Source organism: Onychostruthus taczanowskii, unplaced genomic scaffold (genome assembly GCF_017590055.1).
Source record: "Onychostruthus taczanowskii isolate IOZ18803 unplaced genomic scaffold, ASM1759005v1 scaffold13, whole genome shotgun sequence".
NCBI lineage: Eukaryota > Metazoa > Chordata > Aves > Passeriformes > Passeridae > Onychostruthus > Onychostruthus taczanowskii.
Window position 1 is genome coordinate 7,753,593 of NW_024498462.1, and position 20,037 is coordinate 7,773,629.

At 42.2% G+C, this 20,037-nt stretch overlaps 1 protein-coding gene across 1 annotated transcript; it reads right to left on the minus strand.

Annotated features, from left to right (window-relative positions):
• Positions 1–2,288: 2,288 nt before the first annotated feature.
• IL13RA1 (interleukin 13 receptor subunit alpha 1) lies at positions 2,289–19,638 on the minus strand. The gene is made up of 10 exons (XM_041396523.1): positions 19,364–19,638; positions 16,098–16,255; positions 12,673–12,808; positions 10,647–10,767; positions 8,697–8,881; positions 8,168–8,319; positions 6,875–7,007; positions 6,337–6,433; positions 5,987–6,071; positions 2,289–4,868 (listed from the first exon to the last, which is right to left on the minus strand). Exons 1-10 carry the CDS (start codon positions 19,443–19,445, stop codon positions 4,749–4,751), a joined length of 1,269 nt encoding a protein of 422 aa, XP_041252457.1. The 5' UTR covers positions 19,446–19,638; the 3' UTR covers positions 2,289–4,748.
• Between the last annotated feature and the right edge of the window lie 399 nt (positions 19,639–20,037).

Genomic DNA, 20,037 nt, shown 5'->3' on the forward strand with positions numbered 1-20,037 from the left:
GTTTGGTTTTTTTTTTGGTTTGGTTTTTTTTTTTTTTTAGCACAGAAGACGGAAGTATTTGGGGATTTTTAAAGCATTAGCTTAGCTTAACTCCTGGTTCAAGCTGCCCCTAACATTCTCTCTAGCTTTGCAAATTTTGCTTGAGATTCCAAAAAGTGACAGTGCCTGAGCATGACAAAACATCTTTCTCACTAAAGCTTTTAGTCTCATCATGCAGTTAGCCAAAATAAGCTGCTATTTTGTTTAGCTGTTTGAGCCAAATTAAATAGAGGGAAACTGATTGATATAACAAGCTGAGAACATGATTACAAGAAGTCCTGGTTAACTGGAAAGTTACCTTTTTGTAGCTGCGTTGTGCAAGAGTCAACAAAACAATTGCAGAATTTTAGCAAAAGCCAAACAAGAAGCAGAGACTATTTCTAGAGTACACTGGCTGGTTTTCAGCTCTGTGGTGGCAGCAGCAATTGTCTTTCCCCACTAGATAGATTAATTACTATCATCTTCAGAAAACTAAGCAATAACCAGAGAATGGCCATAGAAGGGGTCCTTCAGCGATAAACACCACAAGGTTTACAAACAAAGAGAAAGGATTCCATTAACCTAACCAGCATATTGGAAAAACAGATTGAAAAAACCAGCCCCAAAAAACCCCCATAAGTCATCAACAAGCTTTCAGGCTCTTACATGTCAGAAACCCGAGACAGAGCTTCCGGAGCCGAAAGAAAGTTTCTCTTCCCCGTGCCACCCACCCAAACCCACATTGCTTTGCTGTGGTAACAGTGTGGATTTTGTTACATCATGTGACCTGAGCCTCCTGCTACCACCTTGAGTCGACAGCTTGCAGGAAGTTCATCCAAATAGAGAGATTTTACTCTGGTTTTGCATTTGGATTTTCAGTGTTGTCTAGAAGCTACATTTCTACGGCTGGCAATGCTCCCCTAAAACGTATTTTGCAAATATTGTTTAAAACGGAAGTATTTGGGGATTATCTTGATGAACCTTCAGTAACCCAGCAGAACTGCTCCTCCCAGTCCCACCTTGCCTGTTCCTGGGCCTGTAGATCTCAGCTGCTCCCTGACCACAGCATTGGGTGGGAAGGAGGGAGGGAGGTTTCTGCAGCATCCTGACCATATCTGGACTTCCACCCCCTACTCACCTACATCCTGTTCTTGCTTGAGTGAGTGGAAAATCCTCCAAAACAAAAAATTCTGATTTTTTTTTTTTATAATGAAAAAAAAATCAAAGGAAATTCTGAGTATTTGAAGTTCCAGCTCAGAAATAAGTTTATTGAATACTTTCCAGTGAATGGAAATACCCAACCTGTGAATAGTTCTACCCAGTAAGCAATGAAACACTGTTACTTACACTTCAGTGTGTTCCTCTAGAACTTTTCAACTGTATCATGTCATTCCTTAACCGAAAAGAAATGAACAAAAAAATCTGAAATGAATTGTTCAATTTCTCAATGATGCCAAATACAGAAAACTTGCTTAGATTATTTAACAGAATGTATTAAAATAGGAAAAGGTCACTTACGGGGAGTGATTAAAATCATTGTTAGTCATTATTACCATCAAAACTGTAGAATTGTGAAAGAGAAACACGAAAGCCTTGCTTTTGATGTCATGGTTTATATCTTAATTTTGAATGATCTGCTCACTGAAGGGAACTAAGAATTCTCTCTCTCTTTCCAAGAAGCCATTACTAATGTGTTTATTTGGCACTTGAATATATTTGTGTCTAAATGGCAAGTTGATGGCTTTCAGCAGTTTAGCAACCTGGCATTTTCATTAACCTCAGCAGCTAACAAAGATGTAAAACACTGAAGATACTCTGGGGGAGGCTGCAGCAATTTCAGTCAAATTCCAGTTTGATGGTTTATTAAGTGTTAAAATAACACGCCAATGTCAGAAAGTAGAATGAGTACAGAGGGTGAGAGCCCAAACTTTTTGCTCAGCTCCATCTCTGTTCCACTACCCCAGCCAAAAGCACAGACACTGCACTCCATCCACAATGGTGTGAGGGCCAAGTTCACTCTTAAAAGGGAAGAGGGCAAAGCAACTCAGCTTTTCTTCTCTGGGTTCTGCATGCTTCACACATGGTTCCTCATTAAAACTCCATCTCTCTGGCCTCAGTTCAATCTCCTCAACCCAAGAACAAAATGCCATGCCATTACACTGAAAACAATTCAATCACATTTATTCACTCTTTGAACAAATTTACAGATCAAGTAACTGCAATGAAGAAAAAAATAAATCATAGCAAAATGTGGATAATTTCAAGCTAAAAAAACCTCTTATCTTAATAAAAAATACATTGAAGGTGAAAGTATATTCAGACACTTGCTTTGCATGCTGAAACACAGGCTCAACAACTGATTCCATGAGGAAGTGTCAACTAGTGTTATTCAAAACCTTTCTATATAGTGACTTAAACCATCCTTACCATTTAAATCTTCCTTTTGGCCTAACACCTTCCATCCTTTTTCTTTTTTTTTTTTCATTCTATGGCTTTACAAATTTGTTTGGGGTTTTTTGTTGTTTTTTTTTTTTAAAGCAAATAAATTTTGGTTTTGTCATAGACACCAGCATAAAAGTCAAAAGAATTTAGGGGTAAGTACTGAATTTTCCTAGATTGCTACGCTGAAAGCTACAAAACTTTGTATTACACTGTTATGCTTACTTATCTTGAAACTATACATTTCTGTCTAGTGGTCTATGTTGAGTAACATTCCAGATGAGGTAGATTGAAGGAATATTTATCATTATAATGACATCAATGTTGCAGAGGGAATGAATTCAGCAAGGAATGTAATTACTGTTTTCCTCATGCTATTCCTTAATCTCTAGAATTTCAGAGAGTGCTACTAGCTGACTGTATAACCTGAGTTTTTTCCTCACTGAAATCCCTGAGGCTTTATTTTTATTTTGTCCCATTCACTAATTTCTATAATGTTGGGGCTTTTTTAGCCTGATTGGAGGTAAAAGGCATATGCTAACAGGGGGTCTGCTAGTTCTGCTACATTTCTCCTCCCCTTTCTACCACTAACACAAGGAGGATAAGAGACATGGAAAAAACTGTATTTGAGAGGCTCAGTGGACAATGGGGAAATAACTGGATTTATTGATAAGGAGGGAATACATAAGTGCATTAAAAATGCACATTTATAGCTAATAAGCATGTGGCACTCATTCTACTTCTTGCAGAACAATATGTTCTAAACATAATAGCATTTAGTTTCACTTTTTTGACTGAATGGAGTTTGAAGACAGGGATGAACTGTAAAAGGTTAGTAGCTATAAAGTCTGCTCCTAGAAAGCCTATCAGGAGATCTCTTCCCAGTCTGCTAAGACTGCCCATGTCTCACATGTCTACACTTATCTGGAAGGAGCAAGAAATCCCTGAGCACTAACCATAAAGGGCTTCCATGGATCCTTTCCTCTCCATTCCACTATCTTCTTCCTCCAGCACAATCAAGGTACCACTGTAACCACCCTTGCAGCACAGGGCAGAAACTAATGCTGAGAATGCAGAGCAGAAAAACGTCACAGTTGTCCAGAAAACACCTGCTGAGCTTTCCTGGGTAAAGAACCCTCAAAACAACAACAAAAACACCTGTCAAACTGTTACAGTAAAACATAGAAGAAATCTTTTTTAAAAAGTCAAGTCAGCACCTTGTTTTACATTGCTAAGTCCTAGAGGGGAAGCTCAAATCAGAGTCTCATCACTACAGAAAGAATAAAACTTATCTCTTAGAAAACAGGTCAAAGTTGTCACCCCCTCTTCCACAAATCCATCAGTTTGGCAGGATGGGTCTTGAAGCCTTTGAATTAGTTGGTTTAATATTTGCTAATCAGTTTGACCACAGCTCTTTAGACTCATGCATCCATATTTTTGCTGGACAGGCTCAGGACAACTTAGCTGCTAAAAATCAGGTGTCTTCAGGCCAATATGGCCAAAGTAGAATCACAGTCTGGTGAGACTCAGTACAGTTATCTGCTACTGCACAGAACAAGTAAAAAAAAAATTCTATTTCTCATTTTAAACAAAGTATAATTAACCCAAGAAGTCCATGAAGGCAAGGCATCTGAGGACAGGCAACTGACAGGATAACAAAACTAAGCCTTTTTTATGAATATTCTGAACACCAGCTGGAAAGCAGAGGCTTTTCATACACATTTTCAAATTTAAAAAATACCCTCTTTGGTGGGATTTGACCAAGCCCCAGCTGATGGGCAGAAGCACAAGGATCTCAGTCCCTAAATGCCCTCTAGAGAGTGCCCAGCCCAGGCACACAAAGGGTTATCCACAAGCAGTCCATGCTCTGCCATCCCACCTGGCAGCAGCTCCACTTGTAGCACTAATGACCCATCCTACCTACTGCAAACAGAGTCAAATACTTCAGAGAAGTCACAGTGCTTGCTCAAAAAAAAAAACAAAAAACCCTGACAGTCTGGTGTGAGGCACAAACACAAGTGCAAGTGGTGAGTAACAGGGCAGAGCTGGCTGAAGCCAGAGCAGGGAACCCACAATGTAGTCCCGTGGAATTACATACATGCTCATCTTGACTGAGCTCAGATGAGGATTTCTGGCAGAGATGGAAGAACAGCCACTGTTTGTGATGCATCTTCAGAGGAGGAGCCAGTGAGTCAGAGCTGGCCAGTGCCTCACAGGCCTCTTCACATCGACAGTCACCTGAGGTACAGGAGCAGGATCAGCCTCCTCCTCTTTCACTGATAAAGCAGAGTCTACCTGTTTTCTTTTTCAGGATTACTGCTCTCTGAAGTTTCTGTTAAAATTAAAGAATGAATTTCTTCTTCTATAATTAACCTGTCAAAAGCATTTGTGGGATCATCCTTTGCAGAGCTCTGAAAGAGAGGAACAACATTTTTAACAGTGTCTCCTCGTGGCAAGGGTTGCTTTTTCACCCCAGTAAGACAGACCCCTGTTCCACAACATAGACCTTGTGTTATGGTGGGAAGCCAAAGTAGCTGAGCAACAAACTGTGCTTTTCAGAGCCATGGCTTAGGCCTGGCTGACAGAAGAGATGTCCTCTAGAGATGAAGTTGGTCCCCACTTTAAGGGTGCTTCCAGCTACAACCAAAGGGTGAAGCTCAGGCAAGAGGATGGAGAGCTGAGCACGAGCACACTTTGTAGAGTTTTCACTGAGCACACAGAGAAAATTACTTGGGGCAGTAGCAAAACACTTGTGAAAGCACAACAAAGTGTAACAGCTGCCACAGTGGCCAAGAGTCCCATCTGGGAGAACAACATTCATGTCAAGGTTTGAATTATGGCTTGTCAGTGTATTTCTCTTTGAATTTTTACAAAGGGAGATTTATTTAGAAATGTTTCCTTAATGGGTATTATGTTTATTTTCCCCAAAATAAGGCACCACTGCAAGTCTTTCATCAACCAGTGCCTGAAACAACTATAGCTGGTTTTGTTCTTTCGTCAACAAGAAGCTGTATGTCTAATTTACTTCCTAGCTGACAGACTATGATAAATGTGAGAGTGCTAACAATGTTAGTTTCTGGAAGCCAAACACAAACAGCTTAATTCAGCATCATAAATATGATTAAGTAGCAGAAAGACATGAATGTTCAGTAGAAGTCACTTAATGGAATTGCAAAAACAAAACCAACAATCCTCAAACCAAAACCCACACAGCAAAAGAAGCCTGACAATCAGAAAATTGCCGCCCAAAAAACCCCAACCTGAAAAAAATTTAAGGGACTGGAGTAACAGAATAATGCAATTCTATTAATCTAACTAGAAAAGTACATACAGTTGGGGGGGTGGGGAAGGAAATCTAAGTTTTGAGTAATTGTTTCTGAACAATTCCTAGTATTGTAAAATACTTAATCTTCATATGATATAATTACTTATACACAGTTAGTTATAAGACAGACATAGGAAAAACAAAACTGCAAGCCTAGAGATCCCAGTTCAATAGATTTGTTGACCTATCAGCTTCTTAACTAACCTGGGAATCCTCGTTCTGCTCTCCAAACATGCGCTTAAGAATTTCTCTAGGGTCTGGAATTGGTGGAAGAATTAATATCTTCAACCTTCATGAAGTTAAAAAGAAAATATTTAGATTAAAGATATATTAATTAAAAAATCATTTAAACATGTCGAAATCATGTTTGGATACAGTCAAGAAAATGTGTGGAGTCAACTTTGTCATCACTGGCCAGCCTTCGTTTTCTGTACAACTGTACTCATTTCTTATTTTTACTCCCCAAAACACAAGGGTAACATTGACACAGACAGATTCTAAATAACTTTCATCTTGACAAAGATAGCAGCAAATGTAAGGAGATCAATATTTACCTTTTTAGATAAACCAGTAGAATTATTGTAGATACTGCTACTATTAATGGAATGGTAATTATTAAAACAAAATAGATTGTAGAATCTCTCTTCTCACCTGGAAAACAGAAATTGCAGAAACTTATGGACATTTTGAGAGGCTTTTTAGGAATAATGACAACAAAATAGTTAATTCTCCAATTTTTTCATAGACTCAGTGCTTTTTCTAGCGCTTTTGTAGGCAAGGACAGTCTTGTTTTCCAAAGATGGGATTATAATGTAGATGTGTTTGGCAAGGAAATGCAAATGAGCAAGACTCAGGGCTGAAAAACTGGCTACACTGGACTTTGCATAGCTCCACAAATGGCACCACGAAACAGCAGCTCAGGCTGGGACTGGTGGTGCTGCTGAGGGACTAGAGCCCTTCTGCCCTCTTTTCACCCAAATAGGTACATAAGGAGATGATCTCTGACTCCCATTTATTTAGCAGAGAGAAAGGTTTTAAATGCCTTAACAGATGAAGAGTAGAGTGCAACACAAAGCAGGGCAAGCGTCTCACCAATGCTCTTTTCCTCGCTCCAGTCGCTTTGGAGGTGGCTGTTGTAACACTCCCGCTTTGGCTTTGCTCTCACTTTGAAGGTGTACTTGCTGTTAGGATCAGTGCCAGCAATTGACACAGAATTCACTTCAGACTAAGGCAAAAAAGAAAAGGCAATTTGCTTTGTTCAATTAGCACTGTATTCTCAGCCACTTCCAGGACTATTTACATTGTGCAGCTAATGTATTCTGAATGTTTTGATGGAAGACCTTTTTATGACTATGAAACCTCATTAAACATAGGGCATAGTGGAATTTAACAAGCACAGAAGGCCTAAATGCACATTCCAAAGCTAAGATTTAATCTCATTCACTGCTACATCTATCATGCAGCATTTGGCATCAATGATTAAACTAAGACTTTGCATTTGGAACGGTGCCTTTCTAATTTTTTTTTTCCTTTTTCTGAGAAACATCTGTGATTTACCGTCCCTTCTTGTCAGGGCAGCATAACCAGCCATACCAAAGTGTTCTGTGATGCCTCTACAAAGAAGAGCACACACTAGATAGGACCTAACTGCGCTTATTTTTTATCCAAAATACCACTTTCCTGGGGAATGTAGTGTTGCTAGCATTCGAGTTTGGCATAAACAACTAAACATGCCCCACAGGAGAAGACTGCCACTCACTTTGAAATTTATCATGCTGTTTTTATCATTCTGAGCAAACAGTACATTCAGTTTGGCTATGGACATGTGGCACGAGTCCATCCAGACACTAAACTCAATGGTTTTTATGTGCACACTAAAATCAGTGTACCTGAGGGTGCACCCTCTTTCTTCCCCTCCATCCTCAGTCTTTATCCCCTTGCTTTTCTCTGTGAGATTCTCTGTCCTTGTGTGCACCAGCAGCTGATTTTTCTTTAGGGCAATCAGGTCACAGCATTCAAGTCCAAAGCTGCCACATGGCCAGAGGCCAACAGCAGGAAAACCCAACACCAAAACACAAAGCCCATAAGCCTGAGAAGCAGACAGGCACCATTTCCTGATAGTTTAGTAAATCCCTCTTTATCAGACTGTTCTTAGACACTCACAAATTGTCCTAACAAATGATGGGAAGGATTCATAAGACTTGCATGAATTTTGATGTACAGCTTTTACTAACATAAACCTACAGTATGAGAGAAAAATCCTACACTCACACAGCACTTCCAGCTCTGCCACCCAACCCAGTCACATGCAACTGCTCACTTTCAACCACAAATATTACAAAAGATTCACAGGAAAAAAAAGGAAAAAAAGCAATGAAAACTTACTGCAATGATCTGACCATTGTCCAAATCCCCATTGCAATATTTAACTTCATAGTTTAAACAACTTTTTGGAAATGTTTCTGATTCACTCCATTTTACATCAATTCTGTCATTAGTCTTTGACAATGTCAATTGTCTTGGTGTGGTAGGTTTTACTGAAATGCAAAATGGAATAATTAGTTTAAAAGTCTGTTTCACTGCTTACAAAAATTGTTCAGTCCTGTATTGCAGAATACTACACTTACAGCAGATTAAGAGAAAGAGGAAGAAGTTAGCACCAGTAAGTCAAAAAAAGAGGAAATCCAACTAAAGAATGAGTAGAAATTAATAGAAAATTACCCCTCCCCTTCCTCCCAGACACCCATCCCACAGAAAACAAACTCTTGTCTATATAATTTCAAATCAAAGGTCAGTAGAAGGGAGCATCTAGTCTCATTGTCTCATCCATACTTTATGAAGTTTCTCAAACACAACAATATACTACCAAATTTCTCATTTTCATTATATTTGTATGATGTGATGTTAAACTTACCAAGGGTGGTAGGATTTTTACTTGCACACACAGGCCTAACTTCTTCAGAATCTCCTCTAATCAAAATACTTATAGCAGGATAAGTTCTCCTGTCTTTTGGGAAGGTAAGATTGAAAATGCATTCAAAGATTCCTTGGTCTACAGAGGAGCTGCTACAGCCCTTAGCGTTTTCCAAGCCATCAAACCTAGAGGAATAAATCATTCTTGTAAACTTCAGAAGAAAAGGACAGCAAGGGGAAGGCTTGTTTATAAATGTGTATTACAAATTCTAAAGACTGATATTGCATTAAAGCTATGCTATAGCACATAAAAAAAGTAAAGCTAAGCAAAGTAAGCAGCCTCTAATTTATCTCAAGCTTTAGAAAGAGCATTGTTTTTGTGAAGAGTGCCAAGGAGCAGAAAGAGAAGCAGGCTTGCTTTATATCAAAAAGAACAACTGCTGTCAGCTTTGGTTCACATTTTCCACATGGGAGAACAATTCCAAGGAGTAAAGAATATTTAGAAAACATACCAATTTGGACCACTTCTTGTCAGCAGAATTTCATCTCTGTGATAGAACAAGCTGATCAATTTTCTTTAGCTCTGCCTCAAGTATCACAGCTTTGAGACAGTTGAGTTTTACCTATTTACCTGATTTGATTTTCAAAATGTCAGTATTCCCTTTCAATAATAGAGAAGTTAGGAAGACAAACTTCTTCCTTGCTTCTCTTTTTTGCCCAAGTCTCAATGAAAATACACCACTAGCCTTTCCTCCCAGGAAAACAAAACAAAATACCCCACCTCACTGGCATTGTGGAAAATGTAACTTCCAGCCTAAAATTGAAGTGTTTTTTAGTTTTTTTGATTTAAAATCTATAAAGTATTATTCTTTCAAAGCAGCATGAATTAAAACACTTGGAAGTCACTGCACCTACATCTTCTATTAAAAGTAAGGCCAAATTGAAAATACATAGCTCAAATCTAAAGCATTATTCCAGTAAGTATCCCTATACCCAGAAATTCAGATCATCAACCCTGCATTGGTCCTGTTCTTATACCAAAGAAAAAGTTTGAGCAGCAGCCTAGACAGGGAACAAATACTGCCCTCACATTTAATGAAAGCAGCAAGATTTGTGCTGTTTGCTGCCCAAATGCCCTGAACTGCACAGCTGGCCTTCAAGACTGCCACAGGAGAAGAAGAGCAAAAAGTTTATGCAATTAGCTCAAATCAAACAGAAAGCTGATTTAAAATACAACATGGGCTTTCGAAAAGAAAACTCCACTATTTCTACAGAAGCTAACGCAATCTGGCATTTCACAAGCCCCATCAAAGTGCAGAGGTATGCATAGATCAGCATGTACAGCTACCAATGCCAAGACCTGGCTCACACAAGTCTCCTCCTTTGGAACAAGACACCATTTATGGCTGTCCAGTGGCCAGAGGGGATGATGATGATAAAAAGATGTCCTTCGTAGCTTTAAAGGTGAATCAGTTATTTACATCATTGAAGATGCAAACAGAAGTTCTGCTAAGAGTTATTAATGCTTTCATACCATTTCCCAATGGTTTATGAGCTGACACATACATTGTGGTAATCCTAACTTAAACATCCTGTTTTGTTAGGCTGCAAAGAAAGCAACTAATACATTGGTCTAGCTTAGTTCTTAATTATTCTCTCTTTGAATCAAGTGCCCAAACAGAAAAATATAGAAAGCAACAGCAGCTGTGTTAATTGGGCTACAAAAGCAGACACAAAACAGTTTTATCAGCTTCCCAAAAAGTCTTGGCCATAGCAGCTTCTGACCCCTCCAGTGGTGAAGTTTTCTGTTGGATGGGGCTGAGCAGTAACTTGGACACAATGCCCTGGGAATTTTATAAGCAACAGGAAGCAGACAAGCGGAATGTGTCATGCAAAACTAAAGATTAGTCCTGGAGCACTTCAGAGCTGAGAACACAAATCTCCCACGAACCAGTAGAACAAAGTGTAGTTGGTGTCGCTGCTTGCGTTCTCCCCACGACGCCAGGTACAAGCCATGTACTCCAAATTGTGCCAAACACAGCCCAAGTCAACAGCAGCAGTACCTGGAATACCTGCAAGGCAAGTTGGAAATGTTCTCTAAGGTTTATTTTGTCCAAGTTTTCTCTGCTGTTTCCAGAAGCAGAAGATTTCATTTTACATAACTGAAACTGGAAGGCAGAAATGGGTTGGTTACCTCCCAGACTACACTGCCTGTTCAGCACAACAAACCAATTCCAGCTGCTTAGAGCTTGCAGTGGCTGAAATCTCAGCAGAGTAACTTCCAGAGGCAAGCCAATCACAACAGCACATCCCAGAGCTCACCGTGGCTTAATTGCTACTTAGAGTACCGGATGCTAAGGACAAGGTATTGAGTCAGGAAAACATTTATTTCTATTAATCTACAGGTACTTTAAAAATAAGTCAAAGTAGCTGGTAATTGCAGGGAAAACTATAACAAAGCTAAATGCTTTTACAGCTATCAGTGTCAACCATAATTAAAGGCTGACTATTTTTAGCTTCTCCAGACACAGTATTAGCTGCTTTGTATTTATAATATGAGAAAATACCTCTGAGTCTTAAATACTGACAAAAGCAACACTAGGTAAGTTGACTTTTTAATGGAGACCCGCATACCTTTAGACCTCAAAATGTAACATTTGGAAACTTAAGTCACATCAATATAAATGAGTACTTAGCAATTGTGAATAAGTCAATGGATCACCCAGGCAGAGCAATTATGGAATAAAGTCTTCCATATTCAGTCTTGCATTTCTGTACGAGTTCTTTAGACTGCATTACCATATTACATTGCATTGGATACCTTTTCCTTCTGACAAGTAGCAACATCTCCATGAACTAAAAACTAAACCCGTATTAAATGCAGATCTACTTTGAAAGTCCAGCTTGCATTCTCCCTGAAGCAGCAACTAAAAGTATAGGGAAATGAAACAGATTTTCCTATTCCAAGAAGTATATAAAAATATTTCATCTGCAAACACACTTTTAAAAGCCCCAGCCTGTTTAGTACATGTTGTCCTAATGATCTGCTTCCCTGATTTTCCAGGGCCCTCCTGGCAGACACACACACAGGCTTGATAAAGTCTCTTATTCTCCCAGCCACATGTGGTTTTCATCCACATCAAGTCATGCTCCTGGGTTAAGACAGACTTTTAGGAAAGAGGCTCGTTTTCTTGATGTACATCCTAACTTCAAGTATTCAGCAAAATACCTTACTCCTCAAAGTCTGCTTCCTAACAGACTTTGAGGAGTCTTGCTGTGGACCCCATACTTCTGCATGCCAAGAAACAAAAAATACTTTTTCTCCATTCATTTTGCTATGCTTTGTAGACCTCACTCATCTCTTGAAGAAGACAGAACCCTAGTGCATTTATTTAAGCAATTTATTCAACAAGTTATTAAATTTACTACATTCCTCCCTCCTACACAGACAATTAGAGTTATTTTATGGGCTTCTGTTTATACAGAAAAATCATAAAAAATAAACTGACTTAGATGTTAGTCATGAAGGCAGCAGGCTTAATGGCATCAGAGCTATCTCTAATGCCACAACCACCAAAACCAAAGCAGCTCATACTCCATTCCTGGGTTTAGGTGGGGGGAAGAAAACCAAAACATTTGTCATACCATCTCAGAGGCATGGGAATTCCTTCCAGCATAAGGATATATTACAGCCCTTCAGAAAGAAGGGCTCAAAGGAGGCAGAAGACAAGTACAGGAACTACACTGCTGTTTTGGAAGAGGACTTCAATCTTACAGCATGCCCAGAAGACTTCAAGCATCAGAAGACCCCAGTTCTGTTTAAAGGTGGTATAATCATTCTGTTTAAGCTCTATCAATAAAACCAGCCCTTGTATCTGGTGTTTCTCTATGATGCATTTCATGATTTCTTCTTGAAAGAGAGGAGAAAAAGCCATGTCTCCTCAGGCCAAGAGGGGTCTGGCCACTGCTGGCATCACCTTTTGGCAGAAGGGAGGTCTCCACCCAGGGGCTGGGCTCACTGGTGCTGTCATTCTTGCATTCACTTCTCACTCTGAGGCGCATTTCCTCATTCAAGTGCGCGTCCGTCACACGGAAGCGGCTCTTGCTCCACTCCTGGGTTTAGATGGGGGAAGAAAACCAAAACATTTGTCATATTATCTCAGATACATGGGAATTCCTGCCAGTGTAAGGATAAATTACAGCCCTTCAGTAAGACTACAGCTCAAAGCCAAAGGAAACCAGTGTCTGACTATGCGCGAAGCCTCAGCGTCGCTTGGCTTTGCTTTTTTCTTTCTCAGGCACAACCAGAACTCACAAAGAAAAACTACTCCCATCCCTGTGACCTACAGACCCAAGCAAAGGCTACACAGAGATCAAGAAGTAAGTATAACAAGGGGGAAAATGATCCTAGAAAAAGTCTTCATGGATAATACAAAATAAGCTTGTTTATACTACAGTGGTATTAACAGGCACTTACAGATCTGACTTTCTCCTTTCTATGTGTGTGCACATGAGGGCATGACCAACAAAATGAAGAACATTTTAAGATGCAACCAAAAAGCAGTGAGATGAGTTTGGATGATTTAAGGAGCAAAAGAAAAACCTACCAAAACAAACCCATAAATGGCTATTAAAAGCAGTGACACCACATCAAGCCCAAGTATCTCACGATTTTCCATTTCAAGTATGTTTGTACGAGAAAAAGGCTCACCCTTTTATCACACACTTTCTTGAGCATCTTTTGTTGGCCTAGGAGGATACTTTTTATTTAACTGGAAACTGGGTACGAAACAAATATCTTTATGGCTTTTATATCTGTTATGGCCAAAGAATGCTGTAACCACTCATATACAGAAATAATAAACATTGGCACTAATGAGAGGGTAAACAAATGTACAGATTAGGTTTGTGTGGGTTTAAAAGACAGGTGTCTGGCAAGGAAGGTGGGATAGAATAATTTGGTGGGAAAGGGGCCCACATTTTCTAACTCCAAAATAACGGGGCTTTCAGGCAAAGACATGAGAAAAGAACAGCAGTTCTTTGCCAGCATGTGTGTGACCCTGCAAACGCCGGCAGCCCCAGCGGGCAGAGCACAGCCCCGGCCCAGCCTGCCTTGGCTGCAGTTCCAGGCACGGCCAGCAGGGGCGCTGCTGGCTCCCGGCCGGGCGGGGGCGATGCTTCCCCGCGCCTGCAGGGGGCGCTGTGCCGCCAGCTCGGCCGCGTCTCCCTCACGCGCTGATGGCGGGCGGGCCGGCGGGAGAGAGAGAAAAGCGGCTTCTTGTGCAAAGCTCAGGAACAGCCACTGTCAGTGCCCCTCTGGATGGCAAAAGGAGCTGCAGTAGGAACCGCAGAAGAAGCAAGCTGGAAGGGCAGAGATGAGCAAAATGCCGCAGTAATAAATTAAATGTAGCAGAAACTCTGCAGCCGTAGCCGCGGGGTGTCCTGTTGGGCAGGCTGTGGGGTTACAGCGCAGTGAAACACCCGGAGCAGTGGCAGAGGAACGGCGGGGCTGGACAGCAGCAGCCCGGCCCATGAACACAGCCAGGAGAGGCTCCCTCAGAGGGGAACGGGGCTCAGGGTCCTGGGTTTTCCTGAGGCACCTGAGTAGATGGTCAGGGTCCCTTCCTGAGAGATCGGGTGTTAACAGGTCCCCAGTTCAATGGCTGCTCCCACGAGCACAGCCTCACCCACAGTAGGAGAAAACAGTGGGAGACGAGACTCCCCAGTGGTGGGGAATTCTTCCCACAGTAACCACAGCCTGTGACCCAGGAGTGATAGAGAGCTCTGAGCCAAGCCCAGCACCTCACCCTGAGCCAAAATGTCAAAGTATCTCTGCCCTTCCCAAAAGAAAACCCCCCAGCTAAGGGGCTGCAGCCAGCTGCACCCCTTCATCCCACCTTGGCCACTTCTTTTGTCTCTCTTTAGCACCAGTTGTTATCATCTCTAGCAACAAATGGGAGAAAATTTCCTTAAAAAAAAAAAATAGAAAGAAAAAATCCTAACCTCCAACAGATTCCGTGAGCAAAAAGATGCAGCAAGATGTACAGTCTGTATCATCCTGTCCTGTGAAACTGCTGACCCTCAGTTCTTTCACTGCTGATGACCTTACTATCTATCAGACCCTTCCACAAACTTAGCTCTTCAACCAAGGAGACGTTCTACTTGTTGATTTGTTAATGAATCAATCAAAACAGGTAAATAGGTTTCTGTTGTGTTAGCAGGTTCAACTGGCTCATCTAAAGGTCCAGCGAAGATTATTAGAGGTCATTAGTGTCAAAATGAAACATCACACTTTTAGGTGCAACATTAAATCAGCTCAGCTGTTTGCAAAACCCAGAGTCACAGAATTACAAAATGCTTTGGGCTGGAAGGGAGCTTAAAGACCATCCAGTTCCAACCCCCTCGCTGTGGGTTCCTGCGTTCCACTAGAACAGGTTGCTCAAGGCTCCATCCAAACTGGCCAAACCACATCCCTACTCTTGTCCAGGATATCCTGGAGCTGTGAGAAAAAATGCAGTGGTTAGCATGAAGAGGCCAATGTAAGCATCAGGCTGTAAGACTGTAACAGGGCTCAACAACAGACTCCTTCAAGAGGCATCATATCAATTGTAACCATATCTGAAATAGCAGCACTGCCTCCCCCACAGCTGGCATCTACCAAAGCCTTCAAACTCCCAGAGTTTGGAATAACGAATTTATTTTCTTACTGGCAATAAATTGTAAAAAAACTTGTCCTACAGCTCACAGCAATGGGCACCACGGCAATGCCCTGTTCAAAGAGCAGCTAACCCACAGCAAGGAGCACATCTGGGCTGCAAACCATCTAACACAGAAAATGAAAGCCCAAAACAAATGAATTACATACTTCTGTTCCAGGCAACAAACATGCACCATATTGTCTTCAAAACACAACCCTCCCATAAATAATTGTAATCGCAGGGAAAAGGTAAATGGGGGAATGTTAATTCTTTGCATTACCTCCAAAACATGCAATACTGTCAAACTACAGTGAAATCTGCATGTCTCTTCAAAGTGAGTCCAAAGTAAAGGAGAAAAATTCAAATTGCAAATTCCCATTAAATTCTTGAGCATGTAGACTGCCCTGTATCTAATTTTTCTAGAAAGCTGCACAAGCAAAGACTGAAACGAGACTTTTCCCATTATTATTACAGTACTTCTGTGTTACCATCAGCACTCAGTTATCAGAGAGCAACAGACCGATTCTTCTGATCTGAAGATCCCATAAGCTGGTATGATTCACTTTTGAGGTTTTGATCCCACGATAAGAATGAAATGCTGTGTTAAAATTGTATTTATACATGTGCATATGCTCTCCCACACGGAGTTTTTTAACACTAAGACATTTACTGGAACACAGAGCCCAAAGAGGTGATGTACTTACTCTTCTGTCCTCAGGAACCCCATTGATGACGATGTCACTGGAGTACTCCAGGTTGCAGCTACTGCTGACGTTCTCTGGGGGGTTCCATGTCCAGTTCAGAGTACAGATATGGGCAAATGAATAGTCCAAGTTGGATGGAGATGGAAGAACTTTTGCTCCTGGAAGAAAGGCGTTACCAGTGTAACAATCCTGTTGGCCCACACTTTACCATTAGCAATACTGGCAGATTTTTAACTCTCTGACAGAAAAGAACACAAATAACTTCTCAGCTTCATCAGCTCGCATTTTCTATCAGAAAAGGTACTGCCCCCTAAAGTGTTTCTCAACACAAAGTGTTACCTCAACTCATAAATAATTTAAATATGCACAAATTAACTGAAAAGTATTTTTTAAGAAATTGTAGCCTGCAACAACACAGTGGTTGTGGTACTCGAGCTTTTGCATGTTCAAGGAAGTTGAATCACATGCTGAAACTTTAGTAAAAGCAGCATATACATTTTGTGGAGCAATTAATACTGTGTTCTCCCCAAAAGTTATCCACCAGCATAGCTTTAAAGAGAAATCCTTGAAAAGACAAGTGATTACATCTTGCAAAGCAAAGACTGCAAATGCAAGAATGTTAAAAAACAACAAGGAAACCACATCACTTTCTCAATTACCTATTAAAAATATAATGCTATGTTCTGGCACAGCGAGCAAAACCTGTGTGGGACAAGTGGTAATTTACTGCTGCCATGCTTCAGTGGTCCATTTTTTACCCCCTCAAAGGCCAATGAGAAGCAGAGCAGGGCCATGACTCAGAAACGGTCGCAGCGATAAATCCATTTGTGCATTGACCCTTCCTTATCTTGTGCACTGAGTCGATGCCTACTCAAGATCCATCACAAAGCTTGAAGATCATATTAGAAAACAAAGAAGGGAAATATGACAGGAAATGGCAAACTTCCAGGAAAAAGTAAAGTACATGTCAGACATCAATTCTGAAAAACATCACCAACTGGGAATTCCCTAAGAAAGGAAAAGTGAATTTTAAAGGGCTACTCTAATATGAACTATGAGAAGATGTTGAAGCAGAAGCCCAGTGAGGCTGTTTCTCAGGGTATCTCCAGGTATCATCACTGAGCCACTGCCACTTGTTAGTCTGTGGACAGAGTGTACCCTTGTTACTCAATAGTTTCACAAACCCTTCAAACATATATCAGCTCATTCTGCAGGTCTTGCTGTCCAAGGGAACCAAGCTCAACATTCAAGAGAGCTCATCCCAACATTCAAGAGAGCTCATAGGAAAAGGGCAGAATAATTCCATCAAGATCAGTTTTCCCATCCAGGTCACAGTGCAGCCTTGTTTCCTTCTGTTAGCACAAGGGAGAGGGAAGATAGAGAACCAAAAGAGCTTCCTTGAGCAAGAGTTCTGCTCAAAGTGTCCATGACACCACTATTTTACATTTCCTGAAAGTCAGAGTAGCTAAATATTGAAGGGAATTCATCAAACTTCTGGAGCTCCCTCAGACCTTTGCATAGTTCAAGGACAGGCAATGGTAGAGATCAGGCATCATTATAATCCATGTGTTTGCATAGATAATGAGAAAAATTACAAAGATTCACTGATTTAGTTTGAATATGCTTAATTTGTTTGAATACATACAATTTTTGGGAATTTTGTTTGAGCAGAAAGAGAGAATTTTTGTTCTTGCAAAAATACAGTCTCCAGTGAGAAAACTGAAGGTAGCAAGAACATCTTTGCCTATTACCTCTTCCACTAACAAAAACACAGGATGGGCTTTAGGAACAGCCTTGGGACATTAAGTTTGCAAATACTGAGTCCTTTTGATCATATTAAGAAAAAAAAAATCAACAAGAGTACACAGCTCCAAACATTTCATCTTGTCATGATTGAGCTTTTACCTACAATAGCCACAAACCATTAAAAAATGCCATCCCTAATTTCTACTCTAAACATTCTAAACATTTTCTTCTAAAAGGTTTGATTAGAAGCCATTGCACTTAAGTTTGTAGATTACTAGCCACACAAAGAAATGCTAATATTTACAGCTGATAAATTAATCAGTAAATCGTATTAGCGTAAAAAGTTTAAATCTAGTAGGTTTTCGAATAATGTACAGAATTCTGAAGCTCGTGTTTTAATGTTTTTTATTCAGCTTTTATTCATAGATTAAGCCAATCTCATACTTTTGTCTGTGTAAAATATAGTCTCATGCTCTCGTTATTGAAATATCTATAGCAATTTTGCAGAACAACTTGATGACCAACCACAAAACGTAGGCAAGCCGTTATTTCACTGCTAAAATGCAAAACCATGGTGGTGCTTCTAAGAAAAGAAGAACAGCAGTAGCCAGCAGAGATTACGTGAGACATAGAAAACATTATTTCTAAAAGCCCTAACGAGGAAACATCAGCAAGTCCTTCGCTTCAAGTATCACGTGAGAGTGTTGTAAAGTAGTAAAAAACTCATCATATTTTTATTTTGTTCACCTGCATTTTTTGAAAGTTGATTTCACAGTGATAAACTGAATTGCAGATAGTTGAGAAAAATAACATCTCGTTAATGTGTATAGCTGGGGTTTTGGATAACATGAGCAGAGAATAAACCTTCAAGCCCCGGTCCTTATTAAGTCCTCACAGACGCGCACGCATGTTTCCTAAACCTAAACATTCGTATTTCCAAAATCGGGAATACCGAAGGAAGAGCGAGGGAGGCTCTGCGTGCCCGCACACGGCGGAGCCGCTCCCGCACCGCCGCAAGACGCGGGCACCGGCAGGAGGGCGGGGGAGTCTGCTGGGGGATTTAAGGCAAAAACTGTCCCGGGAAACGAAGATGGAGCTTAAAACATTTCTGCCGACCCTGCCAAGAGCTGCCTTACTGAAAGGGGAGAGCAGATTTTCAGCATCCCCGCTCCCGGTAAAGTGGCAGAGCAGAACGCGCAGCCGGCGCTGCCTCGCACACGGCTGACGAGCTTCGGGCGATTCCTACTACAAAATGAAAGCATTTCCCTTACATCCATGCCCGCATTTCCCTTACATCCATGCCCGCATTTCCCTTACATCCATGCCCGCATTTCCCTTACATCCATGCCCGCGTGTGCGCGGAGCCACGGCCGAGCCGCCCGACCCGACCCACGCACGAGGAGAGCCCGGAGCGGCCGCGCCAGCGCCGGCACCGCGCCTGCGGGCACGGAGCGCAGCCGGCAGCCGCTCCCGAGCCCCGCCGCCCCGGCCCCGCTCCCCGCCGCCCTGCCCGCTCCTACCTGCCGCTGTCCCCGCGACCACCACCCAGCAGACGGCGAGGAGGAGCGCGCAGGGCAGCGGAGCTGCGGCGGGCACAGCCATGGCTCGGCCGCCCCGGCGCGGCCCTTCGCTCCCACTTCCCGTCAAGGGGCCGGACCAGCCGGGAAGGGCGGCGTGACGAGACGGGACAGGCCGGGCCGGCCCGCCCAGGTAATCCGAGCCAGGCGGGAGGGGCGGCCCGGCCCCGCCACCTGGGCAGCACCGCCCCGGGCCGCAGGGCTGTGCAGCGACGGGAGCATCCCACGGCCGCACGCTGCCGCACTGCTCTCCCTCTGTTGTCGCCCCTCTGTCGCCCCATGTGCTGCCCCTTCACTGCCCTCCGCTCCCCGCCGCTGCCTCCAGCATGTTCAGCACAGAGACACTTCACCGAATCAATTCGATTGGAAAAGACTCTGAGATCACTGAGTTCCCTTCCGCTGGAGCCGTCGGTGCCTCCCCGAGCCCGGGCTTGGCCGCGCTGCAATCGCGGAACCGCAGGGATGCCGCGGGAGGTGCCCGCACAGCCGCTGCGGGGACCGCACCCGCTCCGCTGCCCCGCCGCCAGCCCGTGCCCTCCGTGTTTCCTCACATGGCCCTGCAGCGCGGCCACAGACTCACGAAGATCTCGTTCTGTCAGTCAAAGTCGTTTTCCTTT